The 12666-nt window shown below is 44.4% G+C and overlaps 1 protein-coding gene across 1 annotated transcript in view; it reads right to left on the bottom strand.

The window, feature by feature from the left end:
- LOC143175020 (uncharacterized) overlaps positions 1 to 12666 on the bottom strand; it is a 28266-nt gene that overhangs the window by 2932 nt on the left and 12668 nt on the right. Inside the window, exon 3 of the mRNA XM_076371716.1 lies at positions 10399 to 10547. Within this exon, the coding sequence (XP_076227831.1) occupies positions 10399 to 10547 (149 nt within the window). The remainder of the gene's footprint in view (positions 1 to 10398; positions 10548 to 12666) is intronic.

The raw sequence follows: 12666 nt of genomic DNA, 5'->3' as shown, positions 1-12666 counted from the left end.
GTTAAACTAAAATGAAACACCATGAGTCAGATACAAAGCAATGAAAGTCTATATTCAAATATATCGAGATAAAATAGCTTCGTTCCTCGATGTACGACTGTTTCATTAGCGAGTTTCAAACATCTCGCATCCAGAAAACGAATATTTCCACAAAACCGTGCAAAGGGTTAACGTCTCGTCCGACGGTACGTTTCCAGAGCTCCTGGAAGAAGGCCCGGACGCGTGTAAGCTCGAGCATCCACGAATACCTGGCTCGAAGCCTGCACTTCGCTTCTGTCTGCGGGAATCCCGGCGCAAGGGGAGCAAATAGAAAGGTATCGCACGTCGCGGGGCGCATCGGAAGCGTTGCGCCTTCCGTTCCCAGGGATGCGGCGTGTCCTTGTTTCCCTTCCCGAAAAAAACTCTCTCCGCTCTACCCGGCGCGCGCTGCGGAATCGTCCGCAGTGGCCTCGTATCTTATTGTGCATTTAATCGCGGGCTACTGCGGGAACTGATTCGCCGGCGCGGGGGAAGGGGCCGATGAATGAACAGCGACGTGTCGTCGCTGGATCCATAAGTATCCCGTTGCCAGAAACTTCCCCCGTATTATTCGTTCCCGTCGCAATAGGCGGAATGCATGCGATTCCGGGGATCACGGAATGAACAGCGCCGAGCCAGTTCGACGGAAAAGGTACCGCGCAAAAAGAACAGCTCGAATACACGGGTCGCCGGTGAATTTAGCTGAGAGTAACGACGCAGACATTTTTCTGCACTACTTATCCGCGGATCGACTTCGCCGCCTTCGAACTGGCTCCTTTGAGGAGCTGCGCGGATATTGTGCTCCGCACTGTCAGCTGTACGAGTCAATCGTTACTTTCCGTGCTGTCGCTGGGTAAGCTTCTTTTGATTCTTAACTTCATGCTTTATGATTCCTGATTGGAAAGGGACAGTTGTGTGGTATGCATTGTTTCGATGTGGAACGTGTGAATTCATTGATATCGCTAATTTCTACTTGAAATCTAATGTCGCGAGAGGTGAAATTCTTCTAATCAATATTTCTGGAAAATCTCGGAGATCATCTTAGGTTTCACACTAGATTCAATCTTGACTTCTAGACTTCGAAATCTAATGTCGCGAGAGGTGAAATGCTTCTAATCGATATTTCTAATGGAAAATCTCTGAGATCATCACATCTCTCACATTATAGCATTCAATCTTGACTTCTAGACTTCGAAATCTAATGTCGCGAGAGGTGAAATGCTTCTAATCGATATTTCTAATGGAAAATCTCTGAGATCATCACAGCTTTCACACTAAAGCATTCAATCTTCATGCTGATATGAAATAAACGCATGTATTTCACCGTCGAGAGCCAGGAGCCAAGGAAAATCACAGAAACCGGAGTTATAGCGGTCGCCGGGAAGCGATTACCGCGAGATCCGTACGCGATTGATCATGAAAACGACCGCGCAAAGTGGCGCAATCGAGTCGCGAGCATTTATATCGGACACGGCGGCGCGGTATCGCGTTCTATTTTCGGCCGGGAACTGGCACGAAGACGTAAGAACGGAGTTCCCGCCGCGTGTTCTCGTGCAAACTTGCGCGCTCGGCTGCGTGGCACGCAACTCCCGGTTTCGTCGTTTTCTTGTAAACGGCCGAAAGATATTGTAATTGCGCGGGAGGGCCGGATTAGCATAAAAGTCGTCGCATGCGAGCGGTGGCCTGGTTATCGGGCGAACGGCGAGCCGGCTACGTGATCCGAGCCGTTTAAGCGGAAGTTAACGATCCCGGAGTCGGGTCTGTGGCGGCAGCTAGATACGGGAACCGATGCCAGCTCGATCTTGGAATCACCTATGTTCTAACTGAGGAAACTCGTGTTAATAAATTCTGAGAAACTCCCCACGGGTCTGTCCAACGACGGTTCAACCGCGGATGCAACGAAACGATCGACGATTTAGAGGGTGCGCGAATGATCGTGTGTTTCGGGGAGCAATGGGGGTTACGCTGGAATAGCAATGGGCTTGAATATCAATTGAACGGGGTGGAATGATAATTATAAAGAGCTGATGGATAGGTTTGTGGTAGACGTTTGTTTGGAATAATGGAAACTAGTGAAATGGCGGATGAATCCGAATTGGGACGGGGTAGAACGATAATTATAAAGAGCTGAACCTAGTCTGGTTTAAAGAGGTCATCCGATTTCAGGAATAATGGGAATCGCGATGGAATAGAAATGGGATTGAACAGAGGAATTAGAGTATGCTAGAATTGCAATTATAAAGAACGCAGAAGGAATTATGATTATAATGAGAGTTTAATAGTGGGAATTATCATGGAGTGAAAGTAGGATTGAACAGAGGAATTAGAACATGCTAGAATTGCAAAGAACGAAGCAGAAATTATGATTATAACAAGAGACTGAAATAAACGAAGGTATCTTTCGCGAAATCAATTAGCACGGAGCTCGCTATTAGATTCCGCGATTAACGTTTCGTGAAACACGCTTTAAGTGACTTAAGAACTTATAACAGATTTCTAATGTCTCAGCGACGCTCTCATTTAAAATTCATGCGAGACGCGAACTTCGTTTTAGACTGCATATTCTGGCCTGTCTTCCGAGTCTTTCTAAAAAGACGCTAGACTTTTTCCTTGTTTCCGATATTCTCCGTCCAGAATGACTATTGGAATGACGAAATGAGCAGAATGTTTTATTTGATACATTCCCGATCGAGTTTTACATGAAAATATTAGCTTCTCTTCATCGATCGCGCAGTTAAGAGTCTTTCGTTCGAAATGGAAATTCGTTAGCCGTGGGAACAGGTCGCTTTTCATACGAACCTGTGTACTTATGCATACGTGTTTGCGAACAGGGAAGGCTGTCAACAAGCGGCACGTGTGCGCGATATCGATCTCGCGTGTTTTTCCGCGCAAACACTGGGAAACCGCGCCGCGAATGAAATTTTCATCGTGAGCGCTCCGCCGCGGACCCGTCTGTTTAAAACCTGTCGGCGACAATGTTGGAAACACAGATGGGCAAATACGTGTGTAATCTTCCTGTCCGGAATGGGATTTCATCGATTAAACTGGGACGCCGGGTAAGCTCGCCGCGAGAGCTGTCGGCCATTAACGCGCTGACCGCCATGCTGGTCATCGATGGGTGTGGGTTGACTTACTGCACACACGAGGATCATCCGTGATCCTTGACTAAATTAACTCTCACAGATTTATTGAATTGAACGGTGACTAAGATAGTTCGGTGAAGAATAAGATAGTTAACAAGTTCACGAGAATTTCGAGCGTTTGGTAAGATTTATTCCTTTGCGATACAGGAAACTAGTGTTAGAAATAATTATTAATGTTTTATTACGGTATTACAGTATTATTTAGCTTCTTGTTTACTGGATAATTTGATTCAATAGCAATTTTCTTATTGTAATTGTTTCCAAGCAATTTGGAAGGTCCGGTCACCGGTGACTTAATCTTCAAGGTTGCTTAATCTTCAGTTAACATTAGTATTATCGATTATATTAATCATAGTGTTATTTAGTTGATACTGGTATTATTAACAAAACCAGTTACAGTATTATTCAGCTAACATTAGTATTGTTTATATTATTATCTAGTTCACATTCAGCGATGCGCAATATTCACCCGGCACTATCAGAAAAACCATTATCCACTCAACAACAGTATTACCGCCTAATTTCAGTTACCATCAACAACACCATTATCTACTTAGCCAACAGACCATTATCCCATCGCCCCATAGTTAATTCCCGACGAATTTCAAAGCAGCCGCTATCACAGCGATCAACCTCGCGTCGCGTTTTTCCGCGTTGCGCGAAACGCCGGCCGCCGGTTAATTTTCCCGTGACCTTTCGCCGACCCGTCCCGTTCTCCGTGAAAAGTAACCCCTCAGGTATCGATCTCAGGGCACGCCGTGCAAGAAACACAGCCGCCGTATTCCGTAAATTGAATAACTTTCCGCCGCGCGCTCCATATTTCGACGATGGCGGCGGCTACGTTGTCCGGAGTTGTGCATCGGGTAAATATCGAGGGAACTCGCCCACTCGGCGAGCGTGTGTTCCGCCCGGTCGCGCGCGATAGAGAAAAGGCGCCGAAAAATTCCGCCCCCGCGTGTCGAAAATAATTTCACGGGCCGTGGAGCAAACGGATCCCGTCGCCCGCCCAACGGCGGACAACGCCGGGACGATCAATTTCATGCAAATGTTGCGACGCTTCCCGTTTCGCCGCCCCCTCTTCGGTGCCGGAGCACGGAAAATACACTCGGGCCGGTGCAACGGCGGAGGAAAAATCTCGTTAGGGGCTCGGCGATGTCACGTTCAGCGGGAATCCAATAAGACGATTACCGACGCCGCGGCGATCGCGTTAACGACAATTCGTAAATAAGTTAGACGCCTGTTTGCGGAAACGTCGGCAGAAACGCGGCCGCGGGGGCGACGTTAATCGAATCTTGTTACTAAGGCGAGAGGTGATCATTGGATTTTGCTTGACGTTCCATTTCGTTGCTAGTTGAGCTGGATTTTTGCTTTCCAGGTGTGATATAGTCTTTGTGTATTCACTTTGGGACGTTTGATTTCGATGTTGATTGCCATTTCGAGGATACAATTGTCACGAGTTAGTGTATAGGTCTTTCGAACGCAGAGATAATGAGGAATTTAAGGAAGAATGAAATATTAGTAGCGAAAGTAAGGAAGTATCAATGATTAACAAACGTGTCCTCCATTTTCAAGTGTCTATACATAGTTTTCTCCAAAGGAAAACTCAAATTTCACAGGAAAGTTCCATTTATATCGTCGATCATATCTTTGTATGAATCGCCCCGACAGCCCTGTCATTTATAACTCCCCCTCGATCGGTCATTCGATGAAACATTCAACGATCCATCCGTGTTCCGCGAGTTTCCTCGAGGAACTAGGTGAGCGCTGCCTCATCGCGCGGCCGCTTACCAACCCTTTGCACTCAGAGGTTTTTTTAATAGAAACATACATTTTCTGATGTGATATGGACGTTCTTTGAAAGTAACTAATGAGGAAACGTGCGTTATACTTCACAAGTTTCAAAAGTTTCCGATCAGATCGTTCGTGGAACTTTTCTTACACAATGAAGGCTTTAAGAACTTTAAGGGCGTATTGCACGAGAGCAATAATTCTTTATATTTTCGTAGAAATCAATAATTCAACAAGTTCAAAGCTTTTCAGCGAAATATTTAAAAAAGAAAATAATAATATAACCTATAGTATTTAACTCTTTGCACTCGAGAATATTTTTCTCAATATTCATTATTTTCTGATGAAATCATGATATTTTTTACAACTAACATAAAGAAACACATTGCATAAATTAAGCGACTATTTTACTTCGATGTTCCATATGCTGATGCGTTATATAAAAATTGACAATCAAATCGCTGACAGTCGCCTCTCGAGTGCAAAGGGTTCAAATCGTAAGCGAATCAAAGGGTTAATATATTACACTTAGTATTCTATGACCTTTGCATCAATGACAGCAGCACATTCAATTCCAAAAACGATCTGGCTGGGAACTTTTGAAATCTACTGTACATTAGAGTTTATTATACTATATCAATTATACTATGTCAGGGACAAAGCGGCCGGCCAGGACGTTTCGTGTCGCGCGTCGTTCCCACCCTGCGATTCCGTGGCTCGTATAATTACCGGATATATCGTGTTTCCGGCTGCGAAAATGGAAACGCCGTTCTCACGGCGGATGTTGGCCAACGAGCGAGACCCGTTCCTCGCGTAATTTTCGAATTTTAATAATCCCGGGCTCGCGTTCCCCTTAATCCGTTGATCCCTTGCCGCGTGATTTCTCTGACAACTGCGCTTGGTAGAATTAGTTCGTCGCTAACAGTTTACCGGTGACAAAGGAGGATCCCATGTTCACTTGCATGCGTTCGCTTTAACCCTTTGCGGACGGAGATTCTTCGAAACATATAAAACCTTCAACATATGAAGCTAAATTATATATCAATTGCTTATTTAATAGAAAGAAAGGAAACTAAGTGCTGATCTCTTACTGTTCGACTAATTAAATCATTTTTTACGACTTAGTCTTCCAAATATGAACGTTTCGTCTCACCGAAATGTCGACGTTCGTCCGCAAAGGGTCAAATTTGGAATCATAGTTCACTTTGTTTTTATAAACGAGAAGCTTTTGTCGCTGATAATCGAATAGCGGCGATTTCACGTTCACAAGCGAATGGCAACAGGCTTATCGCTTAACTTCCGAGAAAATTTGACAGTTAAGGCATTCAGGCTTCCGGCCATTTTTCTTTCCTTTCCGCCCGACGGTCCGCTGATCCCCGCGTTAAGCTCCGCCCTAAATGTAACGTTATTTCGCTCGCGTTTCAACTTCTGTTCACGGGGAAAGCTTTCAGTGGCCTGGACGCTGCCAGGCAAGGAATGAACTTTTCAAAACTTAAGATGCCGTAAAGTTAGCGTCTTTGATTCGACCGCCGAGACCGCGGAGCACCGAACTATTTTTAAAAGTATTTAATTGGAAGTCGATCTTTGTTTCATTGAGTGAAGACGATCGTTCAGCGAAAAGAAAATTTTAACTTCCTTCTGGTCTAGACAACTTTACGAGGAAATTCAAACTCTCTTCTTCAGGTTTAGATAATAATGCAAAGAAAGGAATATAAGTATTGTTTTTCAGGTTCAGATAATCACACGACGAAAAAGATTCAAATTTGATCCCTTTGAACTCGCGATCTTCGCGATCTATGTAAACTATCTTTATATCTATATAAAGTAAATTTATTTGAATAAATGTTATTTTTTGATATTTTCTTGTAACAACACAATATTTGTGATCTCATTAAACAAGTACTCTTATTAATTTTCTTGCATACACACCCAATCACTACCACATTTTTGGTAAATGTCGACAAAAGTTGTTCAGCCTCCAAACAGTTAAAGCACCGACGAAAATTCCTGTATAAATCAAAAGAGATATCCAAATGTTCGCTATTCAATGGACCGCCCTGTACACCAGTCGATAGCGGTCCGATTCGCGCGCGTGAAACGCGAACGGGTAAATTGAAATGTAAAATCTCGACGCTCCAGAGAGAGCGACACTCCGCCCGAAGGATCTGATATCGAGATTACGTGCATCACGCGTATCGATTCCAAGGAAAACTCGAACAGTTCGCTGCCGAGTAATTTCCACGAAAATAAATGTCCCGTCGACCCTCATCCGAGGAAGCGGAATGTCAACACGTTCGACTTTCTGCCAATCGAACGATCGGCCTCGTTAGAAGCGGAGTTTTCACTTAGTCTACTGGAGCCAATAATTTTCATTACGACAGGATAATTATCCTCGTACTCTCTATAATCGCGTCTCGAGCTTTTTAATCCGAGCGTTTCCCTCGCGAGCCCGAGGATTCTTTCGCGCCCCCGAAACCCTCCACGGAGGCCGTCGTTCAATTACTGAATTATTAGCGCGAACGAATTCCCGTCGTTCATGAATATCGCATAAGGACTCGCGAGAACTGCGTGTGTACCGATGGATGCCGGGTGTATTACGCGATTAAGTTGAATTGCCGCGAACGGAAACGGCCCGGAATCATTGTCGTCCCCGTAATTTTAAAGGCGTCACGGGAATATAGAATTTCCTGCGAACGATAATTGATTCTTGGAACGAGACTCGACGTCGCAATCATCTTCCCGTAATTCGAGCCGATGGTGGGATTGTAAATATTCTGTTAAATCGTTAAATAGGCAGTATCAATGAGAGTTGGCTTGTTCAAACTAAGAGCGCTGGGAGAAGAATCAAAACGAATTTGATGTTTTCAGGTTAGTAGTCGATAATAGATACTTCATATTACTTTGTGACTTTCCAAAGCTAGACAATCTGTGAAGTAATTTAGCTTAGTATTCCGTGATACAATTTTTTAATTTTTCAAGTGCAGACAATGCGTCGATGATTAAGCGCGCGTTTCTCCCGTTCACAATCGAATTATCGTTACCGTGATAATTTCGTTGCCTCGCGCGGACGCTATTCTAATATTTCCTTTTTTTAATCAATATGGCGCCCCGGGAGCAGCCTCTCCGGTGGCTGGCATGAATGAAAGTTTCCTCGATAATGCAACTTCCTGCGAGCGATAATTAATTCCGGGAACAAACTTTAATCACCGTTCAGTACTCTTTCCGATAAAAAAGATATTCGCCGGCAACGGGGGAGGAGGGGTAAGGCGGGACACCGGTCGGTTGGTTAAACGAATAATATTCATTATTTCATCGGTGACCCTTTCACCCCTGCGCTTAATAATCCCGGGGCTTCGGATAATTCGCGTAATAGCCGTTAATCGCGTTCTTTTCATCCAAAGAAATTATTATTCCTTCGAGCTTCGACAATGTATTCTTAATTTCTCCCGCACGAGCGACGTTTCCAATTAGCGGAGTCCCCGACTAACTCTACAATACCTTCCACCGCCATCTTGGAAAATCGGAAACTTCGAACTCAGCGCAACGAGAATCGGAAACGAAGATTCGTCTAAAAGAAACGAACGAGAAAGTAACTTTCGAGTACTGAAATATTCATCGCCACATTGAACGTTCCAAACCGTTGCCATCTTGGATTTCGCCATCTTGGAAAATCAGAAGCTCCAAACTCGACGCGACCAGAATCCAAAGGAAAACGATGCCCACGACAAATAACTAAGAAAAAACTTCCGAGTAATTCCAACCCATTAATCGCTGCGTTACACGGTCTAAAAGCGATCTCGAGGCAAAAGGGAAAGGTTCACGCGTGATTCCGCCGGTCAAAGGGTTCAAAGCGGCCACCGAAAAACGGCGGGTCGAGTGGACCCTCCGATTCGCAGTTTAATTAAATTACCCGACGATTTCACGAGCTAAGGAGCTCCATTCAAAGGCGACGCGACATTTCCAGCGAGCCCTTTCGCGCGTACGGCCGCCGCGCCGCGCGCGCAGTTCAGCCGTGAAAATGGCGGCCGACATTTTTGCGCGGCAACCGGCGAATCCGATCCGCAAAAGCGAGCTCATTAAAATCATTTACACCGGTCGCATCCGTGTCGCGTAATCGATTCCGCGCTTCGATGCGACGCGATTCCCTCACGCTTCGAATAACATTTCCCCCCTCTTTCCCTCCTCCCGGTCGTGTTTTCTCGCGTCCGACCCATATGCGGCGCCATTCATTCGTCGCCGAGCGTGTTTCGACGATTAATAAGCGAGCCGAGCACCTACGGAGCGCCGACGGAACGAAACACGCTCGTCGGCGCGTGAAAATCTTTTCATCCGCGCCTTTCGATAGCCCTCGCCGAGGATTTTCAATGTTGCCTCGCGAAGGATACGCCCGCTCGGATGGCCCCAGCGGATTCGTTGTTGCCGCGCGGCTCACCTCGGACTCTTAGCGACAATGTAAAATGAGAAATCTTTTATTCAGCGGGTGAAAGAGCACGCGAGATGCCGGCGACTTAATGGAATATAGAAGGATGGCGGTTGTAAATAACGAATGGTTAACCCAGTTCCCTGGTCCGACGTGTATATCGATCCGTTTGATAACGCCCGGAGATGCTTAATTATTACGGAATGTTTTGTGCTACGAAACGCTGCTTACGGATGTCCGTGGCTCGGCCTAATTTTCTGGCATCTGGGAGACGTGTAGCCGATTCAGGGAAGGAGTTAACCCTTTGCACTCGGGAGGTGACTCTCAGTCACCACTTGGTTTGATACAGTAAAATTATAAAGTTTAACACTAAACTTTGTATAACGCGTCACTATGTGAAATATCGAAGTAAAATAGGTTTGTCCTTTAATTTATCGATTATTTACATTAGTCGCAACAAGCATCGTCTATACTTCATCAAAGAGTGTTGAATATTTCTAGTGAAGAACTTTCGAGTGCAAAGGGTTAATATTATTCCCATTGATCGTTCGATCCTCTACGATAAAGGCGACACAAGGAACTTACATATTCACAAATTTCCAAACAAACACATACCAGTAAATTCAATTCTCCTTGTTCACACCTTCTCTACTTCCAACCTTATATTGAACTTGATTAAAACTGTTAATCTACAATTTCATGCACACTCTTATATATTCTAAATTCATGAAACCCCAAAAATATACAAAAGTACATATCCACAATTCTGTTACGAAAGGAGTGTCCCGAAAAATGCTACAAAGATAAATTCCAAGGTCCAGTAATTAGATTACAAATTTCCGGGCGAGCATGCAGGTGTTCGCGTGCAGCTTCAGCAGCCGCGCGTCGTCGGCGAGATCCTTTTTCGGGTGAGGTCTCCCGGAAATGCTCGAAATAAATGCGAGCCCCTCGAAACTGGCTCGGCGCCGATGAAAACATTTCGAGGGGCGCGCCATTGAACGGGATAATGCGGGGGCGTGGGATACTCACGTAGGGCGGCGTGCAGTAGATGGCTTTACACCACTTCGGCTCCGAATGGTAGCAAACGCAGAGACTGCAGACCGCAGGGCCCGGCACGTAACGGTAGCCGTGCCGGACGATGCCGCCCTGGAAGTCCGTGCAGTTCTCCCCCAAGGCGCCTGCAACAATTTTTCCCTGAATCAATTCGACGGATTACGCCCGCGGTTGATTAACCCTTTGCGCTCGAGAGGTGACTCTCGCTCACCACCGGATTTCGTACAGTGGAACTATGGAATTCGATATTTAATATTGTACCTCGTATAACGCAATTTGAGAAATATTGAGATAAAATAATATTGTTCTTAGATGTACGTATGATTTCTCTTCGAGTTAGTTTCACAGAATATCGTCTTTATCTCGTCAGAAGATGTTCGAATATTTCTAGTGAAAAACTTCCGAGTGCAAAGGGTTAATCGTCCTGTGCACTCTTTCATGGCTGTGCTCGGCGAAATTGCTTTATCGTTAATAACTTAAAGAGAGAACAGAGGAATTTCATGCTTATTCTGTGTCCACGTTTACTTTAACCCTTTGTGGACGGAGATTCTCTGAGATGTATAAAACTTCCAGCGGATGAAGCTAAATTACATATCGATTGCTCGAATAGTAAAAATAAAGGAAACTACGTACTGGATTCTTGCTGTTTGAGTAACTCATTTGTTTGCTATCTAGTACTGCAAATATGAACATTCGATGTCGCTGAAATGTTGACATCCGTCCGCAAAGGGTTAAAGGTTGAGCATTTAGATTTGTCGAATACGCTTGAGAATTTTTCTCATTTTTCATTAGATATTGGAGAAGTTCTATGGTTGATACATATAGCAGAAATCGTCTGAAACGTTAGGTGAGTGGTTGCAAGAGGATATTTTCGAAATTTTATTTGAAGTTATAGGAGTAGACTATATGAATAATCTATTATTTCTGTAAAAAATAACCATAAATGACCACAAGTCAATCGAAATTTCGATAAATACGCTTTTGTAGCTCTAAAACAGATAGAAACCGTTCGACTGCTTAATAGTTCTAAAATTCTTCGAAGAAAGGCATCGAGACACTGAAATTTCTGTGGCAAAAAAGGTTAATACGTAGGCAAACGTAGCCTCTTCGTCAATATTGTCGTTGCCCGAAGAAGGATGCTGTTCAATGGAAAAGTAGGTCTATTTTCAATGAAAACGTCAGAATAATTGATAAGCCTATAAGTGGCTCACGGCTCAATTTCCCGTGATTCAATTTCCTGCGCTCAACAGGGATGAATAATTGCTGGAAGGGTTATTATTGTGATCCATGCGTCACCCTCTTGCTACCCCGCCGTTATTCGACATGCTGATCGGAACGGCGATCCGATTAATTAATTGAATATCATTCTGGATCGTCTGTTTCTGTGTCATTGATTACACGTATAATTATCTTCTTACTCGAGACAAACAAGAGACACGTTCCAAGGTTTCCCAGTGAAATTCGAAGCTTCCGTTTGAACGCGGTAGCTTTACAACGAGGAGAATCATCTTTGTAGACGCTCTCCGGCATCGCGATAAAATAAATGGACCACTCGAGGACAATACAAAGCTAAACCTCTAGACCCCGAGAGAAGTGACCACGAGAGACCCGCGAATCTTATCCCAGCTATGGTAGTTTCGCGAAGTGGCTTCCGTCTACGATCTTCAGCTCGACATTGAATCGCATCCCGCGCATTGTTCGCGCGTTCTTGAGATTCCGCAAGCGTCTACGCCGATCAATCGCGACTCTACCGGCTTCCCGGCATTCACCCTAATAAATCCAGTTCATTCTACCCGAATTGCACTCGCACTTTCGCGAAATACTTTTTCCAGCTCTGCATTCAACTGGAAACTCGTTGGAATAAGGAAAATCGCGCGATGCGACAGAAAGATGCGATGGGTAACCTACAAGTAAGAAAATTTTAAAATAGACACAGACGAATTCAAAATTAGGGACTGTGTTAATAGCGATATTCACAAATTTAATCTAATCTCTATTCCTTAATACAACTTGCAAGAAGACATTTATCAAAACTTCGATTGACTTATATTCCGTTTTAACCGATCTACATATTCCGAACCGGCATATTCATTGTACATTTAGAAATTGAAAAGATTAGATTGAAAAACCGTAGACTGTCAACCTCTTTCGCGCTCCCCAAAATACATCCTCCGAATCCCACCTTTAATATTCCCAAAGAATATCCTCTACGCCTCACCCGAAAACCTACAATATTCAACCAAA

The sequence above is a fragment of the Nomia melanderi genome, chromosome 10 (assembly GCF_051020985.1).
Source record: "Nomia melanderi isolate GNS246 chromosome 10, iyNomMela1, whole genome shotgun sequence".
Lineage (NCBI taxonomy): Eukaryota > Metazoa > Arthropoda > Insecta > Hymenoptera > Halictidae > Nomia > Nomia melanderi.
Note: the sequence above shows the minus strand (reverse complement) of the source record. Positions and strands in the feature narration are given on the sequence as shown.